Source organism: Macrobrachium rosenbergii, chromosome 35 (assembly GCF_040412425.1).
Source record: "Macrobrachium rosenbergii isolate ZJJX-2024 chromosome 35, ASM4041242v1, whole genome shotgun sequence".
Taxonomy (NCBI): Eukaryota; Metazoa; Arthropoda; class Malacostraca; order Decapoda; family Palaemonidae; genus Macrobrachium; species Macrobrachium rosenbergii.
The window spans coordinates 2,704,462-2,726,528 of NC_089775.1; the positions used below are offsets into that span (position 1 = coordinate 2,704,462).

General features: G+C 38.4%; 1 protein-coding gene across 1 annotated transcript in view; it reads right to left on the reverse strand.

Moving 5' to 3' along the window:
• LOC136856332 (uncharacterized) overlaps positions 1–18,370 on the reverse strand; it is a 68,028-nt gene extending 49,658 nt beyond the window's left edge. Inside the window, 4 exon segments of the mRNA XM_067134087.1 lie at positions 1,863–1,953; positions 10,693–10,762; positions 17,093–17,165; positions 18,240–18,370. Coding sequence (XP_066990188.1) covers positions 1,863–1,946 — 84 coding nt within the window. The 5' untranslated portion in view covers positions 1,947–1,953; positions 10,693–10,762; positions 17,093–17,165; positions 18,240–18,370.
• Positions 18,371–22,067: the final 3,697 nt, after the last annotated feature.

Here is a 22,067-nt window from a genome sequence, read left to right on the forward strand (position 1 = left end):
AAGGCCAATGTCCGCCTTCGCAAACCACTAGATTATCCACTCCCACTCCGTCCCCCCACTCCTGTATAACCCCTTCCTACTCCCCCCCCTACAGAATCACCATACCGGAAGCTATGCACGGACACATACACACACACACACACAAAAAAGTGTAATCACAGCCACGGAAGAAGGCGCATTCCGGTTCTCGATGAGCCTGAGAAGATTCCAGGTTTAATATGGAGTAGATTTGGAGCCGGAGTACATGGTACCAATTCTCTCTCTCTCTCTCTAAATATTTTAGCCGAGCTGGACCGTTAAGATTGTGGGAATTCTTCTGGAGCGCTTCCGAGGGTGACAGGGAGAGAGACTTCCGGCGAGAGAGAGAGAGAGAGAGAGAGAGAGAGAGAGAGAGAGAGAGAGAGAGAGAGAGAGAGAGAGAGAGAGAGAGAGAGAGAGAATTTAGGCCTAATAAACCCTGTGCTAAGATTCCAAAAATACAGAAACACAACTCGGTAGGCCAAATTACCCCAGAATATACCCCCAGAGGCCAAATTACCACAGAATATACCCCCAGAGGCGAAAATACCCCCAGATTATACACCCCAGAGGCCAAAATACTTCAAAATATACACCCAAGACCAAAATACCCCAGATTATACACCCCAGAGGCTAAAATACTTCAAAATATAAACCCAAGACCAAAATACCCAAGAATATACACCTGAGAGTCAAAACACGATAGCCTATATACATTTCAGTCCAAAATACTTTAAAGTATCTATAAGGCCAAAACACGCAAAAATATACACATGAGAAGCCAAAATATACATCTAAGAGGCCAAAGAAAGCCAAAATATACACATGAGAAGCCAAAATATACATCTAAGAGCCCAAAATAAGTCAAAATATACATCTAAGAGCCCAAAATAAGTCAAAATATACATCTAAGAGCCCAAAATAAGTCAAAATATACATCTAAGAGCCCAAAATAAGTCAAAATATACATCCAGGAGCCCAAAATATACATCTAGAGGCCATATGAAACTAAAATATACATCTTAGAGCCCAAAATAAGCCAAAATATACATCTGAGAGACCAAAATAAGCCAAAATATACATGAGAGGCCAAAAAGACAAAATATACATCTAAGAGCCCAAAATGAGCCAAAATATACATCTAAGAGCCCAAAATAAGCCAAAATATACATCTGAGAGGCCAATATAAGCCAAAACAGCCCCAAAAAACAAAATAATAATCTAAGCCCAAAATAATCATAATAATAATAATAATAAACCAGTTAAGAAGAGTAAGAGTAATAAACACGTGAGACAGATCCATAAATCAATCAATTAATGAATAATAAACCAGTTAAGAAGAGAGAGAGAGAGAGAGATCCATAGAGAAGAGAGAGACAGAGAGAGAGAGAGAGAGAGAGAGAGAGAGAGAGAGAGAGCTGACGAGCTGAGGATTGAATTAAACCATGACCTCATGTTGGAAATTCTTGTAGTGGCCTGTTCATATACTATCGATTGCTCTCTCTCTCTCTCTCTCTCTCTCTCTCTCTCTCTCTCTCTCTCTCTCTCTCTGGACCAAGGCGAAGCTCCGGAATCCTAACGAGGGACCAGGTCTGGTCCAAGGATACCAGGGATAGCCAAAGGAATCCTTGACTGATAAAGGATGCTATTAGGAGTGAGAACTTGTACCTATAGGCCTATATCCTGCTACAGAGAGAGAGAGAGAGAGAGAGAGAGAGAGAGAGAGAGAGAGAGAGAGAGAGAGAGAGAGAGAGAGTAAAATACATCACTATAACCTGCCTGAACCAATATAAAACCCCTATAAACAGCTAAACAAGTAAATAAACATTAATCCTTAGACTTACCTGGACGAGTTGCGCTCCAGTTTGGGACAACGTTAATATGGCGAGCAGCGCCCCCGCCGCTAACGGCCCCCGCAAACTAATCATTATATAACTGAAAAAGAGAGAAAAAAACCATTAAAAAACGTAACAAAATACAATGTACATCATCTGACATCACTATGAGAGAATATTGAGAAGCGGAGATACGAAGAATACGAAGAAAAAGACGCTTAAAAAGGAAGATTTTTTTCTGAAACGATTCTCGGAGCGAGACGCCATGACTGGCCATTGTTGTCTTACGGGGGGGGGAAGGGGGGCGCCCTAAGGAACGCGGCCGAGCGGTGAAATGAACGCGCCCCCCTTCGGGGCCAGACCGTTATGCAGATGCGGTCACTTCCACCCGTCGGGAATGTTTTATCCAAATATTCACGCCCTCCGGAGGGAGCCAGTTTATAAAATGATGTGTATTACGATAGTATAATTACTCTAGGATCATAATATACGCTGTAATAGCCCCCCGCCCCCCCGGGGGGGGCGTACAGTAACGAATGTACATGAAGAAGTTGAGAAGACTCATTGCTCCATCATAGTGAGTCAGACGCTAGACCCACATACCAGGATCCTGTTGACACACGGTTTTTGATCAGGTTTACCCGGAAATGAGAGAGAGAGAGAGAGAGAGAGAGAGAGAGAGAGAGAGAGAGAGAGAGAGAGAGAGAGTAGGACAGACAGCCACCTCGGGGGCGGCTGCTTTTTCCCAAGTCTTCGTTGCGCCTAGATTATAGTTCAGGCGGAGAGAGAGAGAGAGAGAGAGAGAGAGAGAGAGAGAGAGAGAGAGAGAGACTTACCAGGAATGTGAGAAAGCGATAGGCCTAGTCGATTACAACCCTCCGGCGGTCAGACCTAACTATACCTGAACCACGTGTCAATGGCGGATTTCACAGCTCATAAAACAAATAGATTCCTTTCAGTCATCTCATATTACATTATATAACTTTAAAAAGGCTTTATTTCTTAAGACTTATCTCCCACAATGCACTAGCTACCGTCTACGTAATTCGCAATATGGCCGAAAAACTTCCGGACCTTCCCTAGATCGACAGAAATTTTAAGTCGGTGTTCCCGATTCCAAGATGGCGGCGGGCCGGTTCACGACGCATGAACCAATTATATATCTATCCATTTATCGGATTCTATCCGTAAGTAGGTCACGAGTATCGGCGTATCGGGTCCTTGCGTAACTGCGTAATATATTGGACGCCATTTTTTTCCTGACGGGTTGCGTCGAATTGACGGTTCTGCGTCTGGTAAACAGAAGACGAACGGAAGTTCTAGAAGCCTTCAGTCATTTCAGGGAGGATTTCCTGAGAGAGAGAGAGAGAGAGAGAGAGAGAGAGAGAGTGTTTCCGGTTAACAATGGGTCAAGCGGATTTACCCGACTTCCAAGGCGATTGTTGCCGATTACCGCTATACGGAAGAAGAAGAAGGGATTCGTCAATCCCTCATCTTTTCCAGACGTCGGGATTACAAATCCCCTGTTGCGTAAATAGAGTATAATATCTCTCAGAGCCAGGGTAAAATCATCCCCATGGGTATCTGTGGGTATATGGGCACGTGGGGGTATATAATGCGGCCTTAAGGAAATGTCTTTGTGAGATACAGGAATCTGACGCGTAGCCTTGTCTCTCTCTATCTCTCTCACATTTTTAATGAGAGAGAGAGAGAGAGAGAGAGAGAGAGAGAGAGAGAGAGAGAGAGAGAGAGAGAGAGAGAGAGAGAGAGAGAGAGGCTTAAAAATTGTGAGAAAAATTAGATACAAAATATTATCGAGTTGAAATCTCTGCATATGGGCGTGCCACGTGGGCGTTTATGGAATCAAGTTCTCTCTCTCTCTCCGAAATACATCTTTGGAGAGAGAGAGAGAGAGAGAGAGAGAGAGAGAGAGAGAGAGAGAGAGAAATGCTTAATAAAAAACTGAGAAGATATAATTAGACAAAATATTTTTGCGCGTTGAAATGTCCATATATGGGCGTGTCACTTGGGCGTTTATGGAATCAAGAAGTTCTCTCTCTTTCTCTCTCAGAAATACATTAGAGAGAGAGAGAGAGAGAGAGAGAGAGAGAGAGAGAGAGAGAGAGAGAGAGAGAGAAAAGCTTAAAATTCGAGAGAACAAAATTCAAGACAAAATATTTTTGCGCGTTGAAGTCTCCATATATGGGCGTGTCACGTGGGCGCGTGTATATAAAAAAAAAAAACAAAGGGCGTGGCCTCTTCCCCCCAAAAATCCTTGACGGGGCAGAGTAGCCGAGAGATTGGTCAGGCAAAACAAAAGAATTTGAGACAAAAAAAAAACACACAAAAATAAAACAGGTGTGGTTCTCGTTTTGTGCAACTAGTTACGCCATTTTTCGAATGCGTTCTGTAACACAAGTTATGCACAGAGAGAGAGAGAGAGAGAGAGAGAGAGAGAGAGAGAGAGAGAGAGAGAGAGAGAGAGAGAATTACATTTATTTAGAATTGTTTTTGATGCACAGAGAGAGAGAAAGAGAGAGAGAGAATTAAAATTATTTAAATTGTTTTTGATGAGAGAGAGAGAGAGAGAGAGAGAGAGAGAGAGAGAGAGAGAGAGAGAGAGAGAGAGAATTGTAATTATTTAGAATTGTTCTTGCTGGAGAGAGAGAGATTATAATTATCCATAATTGTTTTTGATAGAGAGAGAGAGAGAGAGAGAGAGAGAGAGAGAGAGAGAGAGAGAGAGAGAGAGAGAGAAATTAATCTCCCAGACAGGACAATGACGTAACGCGACCTTGAAAAAAAAAACCACAGGCATGGTATCGAATTTTGTCAAGACCCGCCGAAAGAGAGAGAGAGAGAGAGAGAGAGAGAGAGAGAGAGAGAGAGAGAGAGAGAGAGAGAATCAGGTATTACGGGTGATTAGGCCAGCGCATTAGATCGTTCGATGGGTGAGTGGTCACCAAACAAGGAGTGACCCTAACGGATTTCTTCTGATAAGAAACTCATCAGTTGGTAATTAGGAACTCTCTCTCTTCTTCTTCTCTCTCTCTATATATATATATATATATATATATATATATATATAGAGAGAGAGAGAGAGAGAGAGAGAGAGAGAGAGAGAGAGAGAGAGAGAGAGAGAGAGAGAGAGAGAGAGAGAGAGGCTGAAATATATATATAAAGGATCTACTCGTCACATTTTACCAAATACCTATATATAATTATAATAGCCACAATACCCTTAACTCTTAACTCAAAACTCCAAGCAGTAAGCCCAAAAATTTCGGGTACGCCCATACTGGACCCATCCAAAGATGGACCAAATTTTCATAAATATATTATTATTATTATATCAAGATGGCCCCAATAATAAGTTGTGCTTGGAAACAACGACTCTGGTCAGTACCTGGATGGGTGACATGGTGAGTACCATATTTAAACAGTATACAATGTAACTTCATTCAAATTCATATTCACCACAAAGCCTCAGATCCGATGCAAGAAATAGAGAGAGAGAGAGAGAGAGAGAGAGAGAGAGAGAGAGAGAGAGAGAGAGAGAGAGAGAGAGAGAGAGAAAATCATTTAAAAATTGACAATATATGAGAGAGAGAACTTCAAAATTATGACAATTATATGAGAGAGAGAGTGATAATTTCAAAATTATGACAATCATATGAGAGAGAGAGAGAGAGAGAGAGAGAGAGAGAGAGAGAGAGAGAGAGAGAGAGAGAGAGAGAGAGAGAGAGAGAGAGGACCATATCTCTAACTTGTCAAAATTTCAAGGAAAAAATAGACAAAAATATCTTAAAAATTACAAAAAAAAAAATATTCACCAATTACCAAAAATTATACTAAGCCACTTTTACATTAATTGGGACTTCAATTATCTTCAGATAATTATCCACACAAAAAAAAAATAAATAATTGGGCGAATTATTGACGATTACCACAAGACGCAAAGTCACTCTATTTGAGCGAATGTTCGAACAAGATAATTTGTTAAGATCCGGAAAATTAATGGAAAAAAAATTACAACTTATGAAAGACTGAAGTAGGCTAATTGGAGTGAGAGAGAGAGAGAGAGAGAGAGAGAGAGAGAGAGAGAGAGAGAGAGAGAGAGAGAGAGAGAAATGTCATATATATATATGACATCAATCCCCGTTCTCAAAACTCGTTTTGGGGGCTGACGTACCTCGCTTATTCAACCCCCCACCCCCTTCTCTCTCTCTCTCTCTCTCTCTCTCTTCTCTCTCTCTCTCCATTTCTTCTGGTGTGCCCAAGGTGACGAGAGAGAGAGAGAGAGAGAGAGAGAGAGAGAGAGAGAGAGAGAGAGAGAGAGAGAGAGAGAGAGAGAGAGAGAGAGAGAGAGAGAGGATGGAATTAGGAAATATTAGATTTTTCAGTATTCTCTCTCTCTCTCTCTTCTCTCTCTCTCTCTATATATATATATATATATATATATATATATATATATATATATATATATATATATATAGAGAGAGAGAGAGAGAGAGAGAGAGAGAGAGAGAGAGAGAGAGAGAGAGAGAAACATCAAAATCAACAAAACACAAAATAATCTACAATTACTCATTCTATAAAACAAATTAAAATAAAAAAATTAATATTAATAAATCCCACCAGTGTAATCCTCCTTAATCCCACCACTGCAACCCTCCTTAATCCCACCACTGCAACCCTCCTTAATCCCTCCACTGTAACCCCAATTTAAATCCCGGGGGCGGAAACGGATTTAGCTCTTATGAAGAAAGTTCATCTTTGGGGTCAAAAGTTCACACTTCCGATTAATCCATTAAATTCACGCGTCTGTTCTTCTCTCCTCGTACAATCCACTTCCATTAATCCCGGGGAGATTAGCAGGGGATTTATTTCCTTCTCGTCGTTGTGAGAAAATAAAGCGAGAGAGAGAGAGAGAGAGGAGAGAGAGAGAAGAGAGAGAGAAATAGAAAACTCTCCAGACTCGAGTCTTGGTGGCTGCAGGCTCGCTCCTTCATGACCCGTTGAAGTCACTTTTGGCTTTCCACTCGCGGTGACATTTTAAAAAAAATATATATATATTTTTTTACAAATTCAAAATTTCAAAACAGGACTCCTGCGGATCACTGGGCACCTTACCTATGGTAAACTATCCTAAATAAATCACAGGTATTGAACTATTAGGTGCATGAAGAGGCCGGGGGGCGCGCGACACACACACCCTACCTCCACCGTTTCTTCACCCAAACTGAAGGCGACTCTCTTTTTCCTTCGTGATGACCTGCCAGGGGGAAAAATGTCGTCCGGCGTCACTCGACGTCTAGATTTGGCGTTATTTACGTCAACTTATAACGTTACGGCGTCTTAAATACGGTGAAGACTTCGTTATAAGTCTGGTTGAAGTTGAGGCTTTTCTGCGTCTTAAAATAAGACTGGATTCGGGTGATAAGCGGCGTCTTGAAATCGTACGTCAGGCAGGTGAAGACGTCGAACGTCCTCGATGCCCCGCCCCCCTTTTCTTACCCCAAGAATGTGCCGCCGCACCTGAGCAGGTGAGAGCGGGTGGAGGAGGGTAGGAGGTGGTGATGGGGGTGGAGGTATTGTTGGAGGTGGAGGAGGAGGAGGAGGAGGTAGAAGGCCAGGCGGAGTAGGGAGAGAGGGAGAAGGAAGGCAGAGTCGACCAAACCCAATCTTCAGACGGACCTTTCACACGTCAGAAGCGCGCGCCATATTCAAGTAATCCGTAATCCATTAAATCTCCGCCATTGCGCGATTACCGCCGGCCATATACACCATATTTCAATCCCAAATCCCCCTCTCAATCCCATTACATCATCGAAGTAACCTCCGGGATTTAATCAGCGGATTTATCAGGCCGAAAAGAGTCGTTCTATGAGAGCTCCAGAAGTGACCGCCGGGAGAAGCCCGGAGCTGGACTAGACCGAGTAGCCATTCTTTTTTTTTTTCAATTTTCAACACTCCTACCTCTCCCAAACCTCCATTTCTCTTGTAATATATAAAACCCAACTTATAAATCATCTTTTTATATAATTTTATACATAAATAATCCGCCATAAATCTCCGAAAACTGCGTCAATCGACGTCGGTCTAAAGGAGCCTTTGGCAACGGCGGTTAAGGTATGTCAATGACCGTAAGAGGGATTATGGGAGAGAGGGGGGGGAGGGGGAGGGAGTGAGGGAGTGGGAGAACCACCTTGTGGAATTCCATCTTCATTCCCACCTCCTCTCTCTCTTCTCTCTCTCTCTCTCTCTCTCTCTCTCTCTCTCTCTCTCTGAAAGCTTACGTAAAATGCGTACTGGTGTTCATTATATACGTCTAGAATGAGAGAGAGAGAGAGAGAGAGAGAGAGAGAGAGAGAGAGAGAGAGAGAGAGAGAGAGAGAGAGAGAGGGTTTCTGTCACTCAAAAATATACGTGATTTTTAATATATTATAATATATATATATATATATATATATATATATATATATATATATATATATATATATATATATATATATATATATATATATATATATATATATATATATATCAATTCTTATTATATTCTTATTACATTATTATTATTATTATTAAAATAAACATATAAAAAATTGCAAGAAAAATTACGATTCTGGTAAAAAAATCACAACAAAAAATTCCCAAAAAAATAAAACAAATTATCAAGAAATAAAAACAAAAAAAATATATATAAAAAATTGTGAGAAAAAATGAAATTCTGGTGAAAAAAAATCAAAACAAAAAAAATCCCATAAAAAATAAATTACAAAAACAAAAAATAAAAAATAAAATGAATGGCAGAATTACTTCCAACTGTGACAATGACGTCACAGCTTCCTCAGGGCGAGTGGTGCATCCTGGGAAATATTATTTCAGTGACGTCACTCACACCTGTTTAGTTCCTGTTCGAAATTATCGATTTTTTATTTATTTAATTTTCAAAAGCTAAAATTTCATTATACTTAAATTCGTCTTTTTAATATACTTTTATAGTTGAAATATATACTGTATATTATATAATATATATACATATGTATATTATATATACATTATTACTGTGACTGCTAACAGAGAGAAGAGAGAGAGAGAGAGAGAGAGAGAAACAGCATCAGAGAAAGTGAATGGATTTGCATAGAGTCATCACTTCCTTGTAATGCTCGCGCGTGAGAGAGAGAGAGAGAGAGAGAGAGAGAGAGAGAGAGAGAGAGAGAGAGAGAGAGAGAGAGAGAAAGTTGAGTAAATGTTCCATAAACTTTAAAAAATACAGCTATTTGTAGGATGAAACTGCGAGGCCCTCACCCTGCTAAAACCCTTACTCGACCCTCCACAGTCAACTAACGACCAGGTACCCATTACACCATTCACAGCAACAAGGGCATATATGCCTACTGAGATCACGAGCCTACATCGCTCCCTCTCTTGTGGGATCGATCTTGGGCTCCAAGAGGTGAAGACCATCTCTCTCTCTCTCTCTCTCTCTCTCTCTCTCTCTCTCTCTCTCTCTCTCTCTCTTCAAGAGAGTTCCTGCTACTTTCTACATTAGGTAAATTAGACGCAACATTTTCCCGTCAGGAAATACTGAGAGAGAGAGAGAGAGAGAGAGAGAGAGAGAGAGAGAGAGAGAGAGAGAGAGAGAGAGATTAAAGTATAATGAATCACAGACATGTCTGTTCCGGGAGATTTAACAGAAAAGGTCAGTTCTGTGACGACGGCACCTTTTTTTTTTTATTTTTCTAACAAAAAACTTTCACTTATTCTTCTTCTTCCTCTTCTTCTTGTGCCACGCCCGGTTAAGCCGCGAAATGGGACCAAAACAAAGCAAACAAAGCAAATAAAGCAAGTAAAGCAAACTTTAAAGCAAATAAATAAAACGCAAAATATTTTAGAGAAAAAATAAAAAATTCGAAGTCACGATTGAAACCAATATGGCCGCCACTCCGAAGCCTATACTACCTCGCTTGAAAACAAGACTGATTTATCACCGAAAGACTGAGCAAATGAATCAAACAACTGCTTAAATAAGTCAAGAGAAACAGGCCTAAATAGCCTGAGCTCAAATGAGACTTTGCAGTCTTGAGAATCGGACTTGGACGAAGCATATAAGCCTGAGGGTAATCCGGCTCGAGAATCAACCCCTGAAGAACCTCGATTATATTCCGTTCCAGACGAAAGAGGCCGACGGAAATGGCGACCCGAGAGCGTCACCTACCCTAAAGGGCGAGAGGAGGAAATGGGGGAGCCGTAGGGAGGGCCAGGAAGCCATAGACTCGCCCCCAAAATTGAGGTCAAGAAGGCTTTTAAAGGAACCAACTCAGTTCCAGTCAGTGGAAGGACCTTTTTTTTTTCCATTACCATATGGGCGTCATTATATTGGTAAAGGGGTGTAACAGACACAGACATATATATACAGAGAGAGAGAGAGAGAGAGAGAGAGAGAGAGTGGAAAATATGAATGGAAAATATGAGTGTAAAATATGAGTGGAAAATAAAAATGAGTGGAAAATATAAATGAGTGGAAAATATAAATGAGTGGAAAATATAAATGAGTGGAAAATAAAATGACTGGAAAATATAAATGAGTGGAAAACATAAATGAGTGGAAAACATAAATGTGTGGAAAATATAAATGAGTGAAAAATGTGAGTGGAAAACATGAGTGGAAAATATAAATGAGTGGAAAACATGAGTGGAAAAATAAATGAGTGAAAAACATGGCTGGAAAAAATGCACGGAAAATGAGTGGAAAATATAAATGAGTGAAAAACATGACTGGAAAAAATGCATGGAAAATATAAACGAGTGGAAAACGTAAATTAGTAATTACCTTGCAACGTGTGCAATGCCCACAGCAACGCAGCCCAGCACGGAGGAGTTCGATAAGGCATCCGAGAAGCCTGCAAGTAAAAAGATAATAAAAAAATAAATATAAAATCTGGTTAAATCAAGGAATAAAGATGAAGAATAAAAAAAATAAAGAATAAAATCTTCTTAAATCAAAGAATAAAAATGAAGAATATAATAAGAACACTTTAAAAAGACCAGGAAATAAACATACATAGGTATTCATACCAGGTCTTGGACCCTAGACTCCCTACTGACTGACACGACAAAAAACACTTTTAACATTAACAAATCGCAAAGGATTTTTACACGACACGAATTTGTGAAAGTTGACCTCACATCCAAACTGCTCATGAAGACAGAGAATATTTAAAGTGCTATTATAATCCTTACAGAGTTCCTCAATTAAAGTGTCTCTCCTTCTGCCACCTTGGCTGCGTCTCGGTGGCAACTTTCGTCGAAATGTCTGAGACGATCCACGTCCGTCGAATGCCTGTCATTCTTCTGGTCTGTCCTGTCCCTATCCTGATTCTGTTCCCAGTCGTCATCACGATATGTATTTTGAAACATGTTTCATATCAAGATCCGGTCCCCAGGTAGCCATATACTGTGGCTAGACATGCCACCATTACTCCCTTTCGGTTGGGTGGTCCTAACTGCCAAGTTCAACCCTAATCACCATAACAAACCCCTAGTGATTGAGTCCAATAGTCTCTTGCTAATTAGCTAACCACAGTAGAAGCTATTGTTTCCTTTAACTATTCATGATCAGTTACATCAGAGAAGTGGTCATGTAGGCTTCAGAACCTAGTCCAGGATTGATTCAGATGACTGTGGCTGTTAACAGTCCTTCTCACAGCCTTGTCTGGTGTTGCTAATGCTAAAGAAGTCTGGTGTTGCAAAAGGAATTCTGGTGTTGCAAAAGGAATTCTGGTGTTGCCACAGGAAGTCTTGTTAACAGGAACCGCAAGGACTATAAGTCAACTGCTTCTTCTGAGCTTTCCAGTTCCTGCAACAGCTGTGTCTGACATTTTTGCACAAGAGTGGAAAAGCGGTCTCCCGAACACCGTTCATACGAAACAGTGGGAACAGAAGTGAGAAAAATGGTAACAGAAACTGGATGATAAACCCAATCAAAGATAGAAAGTATAAAGTATAATTGCCTCAAATGCTATGCAACTACCACTAACAGGGCAACTTAAACTCCAAATTTAGTCTGCTAAAAGGACCAATGGAGAAAAACTAATAACAAAGAAATGTCTGGGTCTGAAAATAAGACATTTGAAAACACTTGAAAACAGAAACCTCACAAGTTTAAGACGGGGCCTCATTTCACACTTTCAACAATGCAGTATATATATTCTTCTTTAGAAAACTACACAAGCACATAATGAATAGCTAAAGAAAACTGTAAAGTTCATTCTTATGAATTCAAGTTTTGGTGGACAGGTCCTGGTATCTTGTAATGTACAAGTGGTAACCAGTTCTCACTTACAAGTTCCAAAAGTCAGATAAGTTCTGAACTGACTTGAAGGCATATAAAATACTCCACCAGAATTTTAATTCTTATCTGATCCATTCACACTACAGCAACAATTTTGCATGTGTACAATACAACAATTCTCATATGCATACATTTTAAATTTCAGCACATGAAACTATCTCGAAAAACAATAAAATTTCAATAAGTTAAAACGCTTTGTCGTTCGATAAAAAGCAATATTGTTGGAACTCAGAGCTACCTTTTGTTTTTCTTGACTAAAAAATAAAATACTACAAACAAGTCCACCCATTTTCTGCTTTCCATTCGTAGTATAAAACTAAAATGTTCTAGATTATCTGAATATAAAATTTTCAAGTCTTACAATTTCCTGTATGGCCACAAATGCTTTGATTTACTGTACTTATTTTATCTATTTCTTTCTAATAAGCGATCTCCTCTTTCTGAATTTCCTATTACTTCTTTCACATATACATAATATTCTTTGGGAGCTTGAATTTCATGTCGATGGCCCCTGTGGTGGGTTTGTTCCATATGGATAGGGTTCGTCTCCTGAATGATAAAAATAATAATACAAGTATTGTAAATCAACGTCTCTTCATTTACCCGTGCAACTCTGCTTGTGTAACTTTTACTGAAAACAGATTTTTAAAAAAGAGATAGTAATATTTCAACCTTGATTTTCCCCTGATTATGCGAGGAGTTATCTCGAACGGCTCTAAAGAAGGTCTTCTATTTGCTCGTTGAGTGAATGCCTCCATGTTGCTCAAACTTGACATGATTTCCTCACATTTCTCCTGCGACTGATTAAACTGAAGCACACGTCTGGACAAACCAACACATCTGTCTTTCTTACTGCAACCAGGCACTGTTTGAGGACACCTGACCCTATATCACTGACTAACTGTCCTCTGGACAGGAGGACTGTAAACAGATGGCTTGGAGTTTGCGTACGGCACGCAAAAATAACCTATCGTGGGAGCTTTAACAAAAGGGTCATCTTCCCAGTTGGAAAATTGCAACTCTTTCTGCACCCTGTGCCACTGTTTGGGCACGAGAAAAAGCACCGCCCCTCGTTCGGTCCTGGTTCTGAAGTGAGTGCTGAAACCACAAAATGGTGGTGTTCTTCTGTACTTGAAACACTAAGGACTTATTCAAACCAATGGATTTTCTTGAACCACTACAAACAATGGGTAAGGTTGGAGTTTTAAACAAATCTGATGTATTAACGTTCTGTAACTTTGGAGTTGCGAGTGTATTGGTACGTGGATTTATATTTTTTATTGTATTAGTTATAAATTTTAAAGGGATTAGACGCTTAGTTGACTTCCTACCACCATTACAAAACATTTGAAAAATTAGCCTTTTCAGAAATCCGACCTACTCCGATGACAGTACGACTAACTTCACCCGCATCCTCGTTGCTTGCGTTTACATTATCAAATTATTCCCTATTAAACCTGAAAGACCAAGACTGAAATTGATGCAGTCTGAGTTATCTTCATCATTTCCATTCTCTTCTAAGCCCTTCCTGGAAGATGCTACTACACCAGGCAATGGTAGTCTTGGTACTTTTCTTCTTCAGCATCTTCCGAGGGCCTCTTGCCGAGAGTAACATTCGTCATCTGGTTAAAAAGGTTCTGCAGAGCTTCTCTGACGGTACAACCCTGTGGGATTCCATGTCTCCTTTACGACAATAAAAACACAAGTCTAAACTATTCAATAATACCGGCGGACATTCATTAGCAAAACCAGAATCAGATTTACAACGCGATGAAATGAAGAAGAAAAGTTACTGACTTAAAGACAAAATACAATCAGTTTGGCCTGTCAGACAATTACGTAATGCTGCTTTTACAAACCACACAGCCACCATTACAGATGGTTATCCAAGATGCAAAACAAAAGTGAGAGTTTACAGTTCAGTTAAAACACTGCAGTCAAACAAAATGGGACTGATTAACCACTTAAAAACATAAAAGTTTAGGTACATGCAATATCAGAAAACTTTCAAATCTCATGTCCGTAAAATGCTTCATACGTGTACTGCCTTACACTTCTGTACAGAGTCAAACCCATGATGGTAAAGATAGTTTTTGACTCTCAAACAATAAAACTATAGGAAGAATGTCAATCAAATCTCAATTTCTAAAAAAATTTATGGGACATGAAACAACCAAGGTTGCTCAAAAATTACTACTTTTGAAGTGAATGGACGTAAGACAATTAAAACTATTATATGAACACAAAACCATTCATAAGATTTTGTAGAACAATCAAACAAATCACAGCAAAAGTATAAAGCACTTCAAAACCTAAGCTTATGCTGTCAGGCACTTTGTAATCTTCAAAACACATCCGTCGTTGGCAAAAATTCTGTGCAGAGACCAAACCAGTATTTGAGGTTACAACTGAAGAACTTTCAGTAAATGAATATGGTAGCACCACTTTTTCTAAATTCACAAGGCCACTTCTATAAGAAAATATTAGAAAGCACTACGTCTTGTTACTACGGAGCATCAAAAACACCCATCACCTGTAACATCAGTTGATACAGGAAGCCTCTTTACGTTACTACAAGACTCGTGGTTTCCTAGATTCTGGTGACAGGGGTTTTATGATAATCCTGCTTCATCGAAGAACGTTATAAACTTCCAGGTCTGACCTTTCTATACTTGTAGTTTTGCATTGCAATTCTTAGCCAAGACTGTAGTTTTAACCTTTCCCAAACCCAAATAAGGAGGGTTGGAGTACGGAAGGGTATCTTTCTGTAAAACTGCCAAAACAAATTGAGCATTAAAATGCTAGAAAGTAGCCCAGAGGTGGCCTTAACTCTGTGACCACACAAGGACTACTGCATCAAGAATGAGTACGATAAAAGCTCTTGAGATTTGGAACTTCGAACAAGCAGCATGACAGGAGGGGACATAAGACCTCAGATATAATGAAAGTCATAAAATTATTGGTAAGGCAGTGGGTAAGACCTGCAATATCGCACGGGCTACAAGTGGCACCACTAAAGAAAGCATAACTGAATAAGTTAGACGTGTCAGAGATGAAGATACTCAGATGAGAAAGAAATTAATAGACCAATTGGGAAAGCCTAATTTGAAACATCGACCACAATTTGGGATTGCTGAGAAGAATGAGCCTCTAGTTTCGATGGACAAAAAATCGTGAAGGATTTTTTCTGTAAAATAGATGGATTGGACTCAACCTATTTGAAATTTCTTTTGTATCAAGTTACTACTTTCATTTAAGGAAGGGGACCAGCTCTGTGGGAGCTAAACATCTTTGCTCAGAGGTCAGGTTAAAACTACTTAATAATAATAATTTTGACATGGAGGAGGAGAATGGACTTCTTCAAGTACGATCTGATAAACAGCGGCATGAGAGAGAGAGAGAGAGAGAGAGTAAGCGTAAGGCCATGGTAAGTGGACGAAGCCAGTCACTCAATCTCGCGGTTCAAACCAGGAAGAGGAGGAGGACCAAGAGGTTCTACCAAACCACTGAATTACATTTCTAGATCTGCGATGAAAAACCTGATGGATCTGTTCACAAACAAAGGGTGAAATTCAAGCAACACAGTTCAAGAAGTTAGGCAGTTACGTGGAGAGAAAAAAGAGAAGGAACTGCGTGAATATAAAAAAAAAATAAGAACCCTGGGGAGATGTACATTCTCAATATGGGAGCATCAAAAAAAGGTTAATGTCTGGTAAGATGGAAGATGGAACACTTGGGGTATACCACGTAGTTTTTCACCGTTTTTCTCAAAGGATGAAAAACAGCCTTTGAAAAGGTGTACTTATTTCACCTAAAAGCAAAAATTCTTTCTTCACCTTCTTACGTATCATTTTATTTTTATTTGAATGGTAAAAGCTACTAGGAAGTCTACGAGAGATTTTTACTTATACTGAGCGAATAAGATTACGTAACAAGAAAAACAGTGGAATCTCTAGCGATGACAAAAAAAATCGCTGGCAAACGGCATAAACCGGCAATTAATTATAAAATGCAATGATATGAAGACATGCTTTCTTTTGGACCTGCCTAAAAAAGAATTTGCAACTTGGAATAACATCCCAGTTCAAAAAGTATTTATTTTCAAACGACAAAAACCGTCTTTTGCGGCTACAAAATCCGTACCTGGTAAGTTAGCTTAACGTCAATCCACTGGTTAAAATGGTTTCCTCAGCTGTTTTCTTTCACACAATTACATTAGTTGGAAAAATTAACTACGAAATCATTTAAGCAAATCAGCAACTGGGAAAAAGAACTTGAAATGTTCACAGTACAGTATCATGAAGACGCTCGCAACTGTAAAATGAACGGAAGATGCCACTACTTGGTGGTGAAACTTGCAGTTAAAGTTGACTTCTGTAATGCAGGATTGTTTTGCAACTGGGAAAAAAATTTATAATTCATATGTTAACAGCTAATGCTGATCAGTAACAGGTTAGGGCCCTAGAATTTGGGGACATGCTTCTACAAAAATAATGTTCGTCATCTACAATTCATTTCAAATCATAATCTCAATAAATAGGCATTTCACAGCTTTATCTCTGGTCTGCAGGCTAAACATTTTTTGATTGTCTGACTTCTCTCCGTGAATTAATTCCTAATATCTTATCACCTCTTTGTTCCATTCCTGCTCAAAGTGTAACACAGATTACTGGAAGTATCTTCAATCACTCACCAACTCCTTTTACTGAATGACCTTACATACAAAACATACCTCTTTGCAGTCTGTGTTTTTCAAATATTTATCTTTTCTGTGCCTGAATCACTCAGATCAGTAATGACGTCTTTGTTCAAGCTATGACTTGAACGAAACTAGTGGAATTAACTTGAAAAATAGCCATATATTTCACGAAGTACTTACCTGACCACGTAGCAAAGGTGTGACATTCGGTTTTGAGAGGGACACCGGCTTCAACCAGCTCTTGAGTTATTTCCTGGAGAGAGAGAAGAAAACTTTAATGTCTCTTGTTATATTTATGTACAGTATACAATAAACTGTACAAATATATATATATATGCTGGATAACTATACAAATAATCAGATGCTTGTTACTGTTTATCATGCAAATCTTTCTACATATTAGGACAATATTATTAATGATTTTATCTGTTTGATTGCTCACGATGCTATGAAACGTTAGGGCCATCTAAAATTACAACCAATTTGCTAAGAGTAACTGGAATACCTGTCACTGATGAGATGAATATATATGAAAAAATTATAATGAGTAAGGCCGCACTAGAAGATTTGGGGTGAGAAAAAGCATCTTAAACCACAATAATAAATAAAGAAATAAGAGTGTGACAGTTTAAAATTCATGGAAGGATATCTTTGCTAATTTTAAAGAAGGCGCTTAAAGAAAGGCGGAGATATATTATTAAAAATGACAGGTATTAGTTCAGCTTCACGCCAAGGAAATTAACAACATTGGCAGTCTTTACAAGGAGGAAAATTATCATTCAAAAAGTTAGAGATTACACCTTATATCTGTGGACCTTGAGAAGGCATTTGATAGACAGCGCAAGAAGACAGTCAATCAAAAGCAGATGGTACCAAAAAGATTCATACTTCAAGAAACTGGTGTCACAGAACCCTAAGACAAAACTAGATTAAATTAATTGGCAGGTATTCCAGAAGAATCTGAAATTACTGTCGGTGTCCATCAATGACCAGTAAGAGGAAGCTTCAAAGGAGTGCAGACAGGAGTTCGTTGGGGATTGGAAGCAAAGGAACGCACGGTTGGGAACAACGCTGTGGAAGAGGTTGGGGGTTAACAAAAATGTGACGGAGAACATCACCCGACAGACTGATTTAATATAACTGGAAAATGTGGAAGGGAGGTATAGTGGTTAACAGGTCTGTTTAATCTGCCGTAATGGAAAATTCGAATACCTCGATAGTAATTGGGGCATAAATTTATAAAATGTAAATAAGGCCTCTACTATTCTACACAGCCTGCTTGAATTAGAAAGATATAAATATAAGAAAAATGATTTTGCAGACTAACCTGTTAAATTTTTGCAAAACCCTGAGAGCATCGGCTGTCCTACAGGCATAACGTACTGATGAAACTCGGACATAATTTCTCCTGTAGTGGTAACTAACAGCACCGCTGGAAATTCTATGATTTCCTGAAGACCCATGCATGTTCCATTTTCCCAACAGGTGGTCTCAAAGTCTTAAACAACTGGGAAATCAGATTCTTGAGCTGAAAGAGAGAATATCACATAATTTTCCTTCATAATTTTCTGCATAAAAATAAGAATAAAATGGTAAATTACACATATTAATCTTATTAATCTTTTTCTCAAGACAAGTATAATAAACACAAAGACATTCAATGCTTACTAGATGATTTAAGTGATAGTTTGGGCAATAAAAGTACTTTATTTTTCCTTATTAATTCTTGATACCTTGACTTATTGTTTGCCTAAATGAATATTACTATAATATCTTACAATGACTTTACAAACTTCAAAAATATGAAGATTTCTCTGGAGTTACAAGATCTACAACTAAAAAATCACAGTACTCACCCACTTTGCATGTAGCCTAAGTGACAACCTTCCTTCACCCTCTTCTGGACCAGTCCCAACTCCCTGAAAATCACATTAAAGTTCAGTATATGCAAAACAAAGCAAGAACATTATGAAATGGTCTAATTCCAAATTTCAACCACCTGTAGTTGGTGACAAGTTCAACCTCTGGCAAATTTTCATCAAAATCCCTACGTAACTTTTGCACAATCTCCTGGCAGTCAGACACACAGAATGAACTAAAAGTGTATCATATACATTTATTGGGGCTAATAATTGAGTCAAAATCCTTGTAATTTAGTCTACCATTATTCAAAAACAGTGAGGTTCTGATGCATCATCAGGATTCATAAGGACATCTAATCCATTGCACAAATAAACTTAACAGATTTCTAACAAGAGATTCCTAACTCCGATCAGTGGACTAAAATGAAGAAAAATGTGTAATATGAACAAATATGACATTTTTAAGATAAAATAGTTTTATATATACTTATCAAGTAACTGCATAGCTACTAGCTTTCTACACAGCAGTCTAAGAATTCAAATTTCGCAGGGGCGATACTATCGCTCGTTTAGGTGACAAGGTCCTGCCCACTTTTGGGACTGATAGGCACAACTCAGCAAAGAGTTTCAATTTGTTTTAGCCCTGGTGTCCATATAAGGGGAGGAGGGGGGCTCCAATTATGTAATTGCTAGGTAAGTATATATAAAACTTTATCATAAAAATGTTATTTTATATAAATGACTTACCAAGTAATTACATAGCTGATTCCATACTGAAAGGAGGTGGGAACATGGACATACTCTACTCCAAGACATTAAGAGTAATGACTATGAAACAGAAGAGGTTGCTAGCATCAGAATAATGCCTGTTGTTCCTTACCTGGTAAGAGAGCTCCTGCAGACTGGTACTGCCTCTGGGCGTGCTCATCTTAACCTGTGGAGGACGTGGCAGCATGGCCAAGGATCGCCTCCACTTCAGTAGGATCTCACAGGGCAAAGTAATCTCTCTTCCTCCTCTGGACCGAGATGTCCATTAAATTCTTGGTGATCGAGGCCAGTGATTGGAGACATCCTCATTCTTGGCAAGGAAACCAAGAGAAAGAGCACACAGCGTCCCCTTGACATGATAGTGAATCCTTCCAGCAAACCTGAAAATAATAGTATATAAATTACTTATTCACAAAATATTTGATACAAATATTAATACATAAATAAGTCTTAAACTGCATGGATTGATCGACTGACTTATGGCCAATAAAACAGGCTTTAAAACTGCATGGAAATTATGCTTTACAATTCCTCTGAGGAAATGGTAACCACTCACTGAAGTTTGTCATATTGTGACAAAAACTGAATCATTATTTACTGCTATAGTTCAAAGCTAACACAATCATCAATGCTGTATCCTTCTATAAAAAAACAAATCTACCTTAGCACTTTAGGTAAAACTTTACAAGTTAAAATTTTGCCATATTAGCTATGGAGTTGGGGTTATTGTCTCGACTTATAAGTCGTTATTTGATGAAGAGCTCTTTCCAAAAATGTAGTTACAATTCAATATCATGTATTGGCAGCTTATAAAATAATACCACACTTTAAATAACCATAAAATAATTAGCATATCACGTTAACCTCTGCCATTAGGCTAAATAGCCTACAATCTTGTCAAATAACCTATAATTCTGTCTAATAAAGACTTTAACAGCTTTTTGTCAGTTAAAACAGCGAAAATGTCAAACTATTCATCCTTATCCTACAGACTAACCTAAGAAGAACCTATTAAGCTGTAATTATTTATGTAATAACCTCTACAATATACAGATACATTTTAAAGCATATCAAGTATATTTATATGAATATAATTAAAGAAATACGAATATATTTCGTGATTTAAGGTCATGATTGAATACGCTATTCGTCCTTAACCGCGAACCCCGTAAGCTAATATGCTTAACTTCGACCAATACCACATACGATAATTAACTTTATATAGTGACTTAATTACTGTTATAATTTGAGTTAAAGCATTATAGTAGTGTGATTTAGTTCTTAAATATACTATTAAGTCACTCAAATCAATAATTAAAGTCTAATTTACGCTTAAATATGACATGTTTGTCCTTAACCGCGAACCCCGTAAGCTAATATGCTTAACTTCGACCAATACGACATACGATAATTAACTTTATAGTGACTTAATTACTGTTATAATTTGAGTTAAAGCACTATAGTAGTGTGATTTAAGTCATAAATATACCCTGAGTCACTCAAATAAATAAAGTATAATTTACGCTTAAATATACCATGTTGACATCGGCCATTGTCTCAACCACGAACCTAAAACTTAATATAATTAACTAAATAATGCCAAATGGGGGTTAATTACATACCTGCCGTAATTATTAACGTTATTAGTTCATTCCGGTGTAATTATAATCAAATTACATCCGCCATCCACTTTAAAATTTCCTTTGAGACGAATTTAAGCGTAAATGCTCCGAGGTACAACCGCCATGTCTCCCTCCCGTCCCTCCGAACGCGGCGGTTTTACGCCTCAAATCACCTAAAAACGTCATTTTTATCGCGTTTAAATCGCGTTTATTGAATCCCGCCATGTCTATAGATACTTGGGTGTTGATAAAGATAGTTTTTTCTGCGAAATAACGGCAAAAACGAGAAGAAATTCGTCGCTCATTTCGAGTAAAACACTTTCAAAACAAAGCGTGACGTCACGGGGGGAAGACGGTTGCTAGGCAACGGGGGAAGACGCGGGGGAGAACACTTTTTGAAAGTGAATGGGAGAAGAAAGGGAAATCAGGAGGTAATTAAGACATTCGGACGTAAAAAATTAAAATATTTATAACGATTAATTATTATTAATTCATAATTCTTAGGTATATTTAACCGTATGCGGGAGCGAAAACGCTACAAGCATCGCAACTTTAGAAAGATGGCCACCCTATGTTATCGTACCACTCGCTAGTTCTCATAGTAAAAGAGAGAGAAAATCAAAAGAAAATACGAAAAAAATTAAGATATTCCGATCTATTTAATTGTAAAATAATAAAAATATAATTAATAATAAATTTATAATTTAAAAGTATTTTATCATAAAAGCGCGCGAACTCGCTGTAACCACTCGAAAATGTTAGAAAGCTACCACCCATTTTGCTGTGGGACCGCATTCCTCCTAGCTTTCGAGTTTGAAATATTAACGATAAATAACAATTATAATAAAGTTTATAGCCAATTAATGACTAATAAACTTCATAAATTAAGAAAAGAAAGACGCA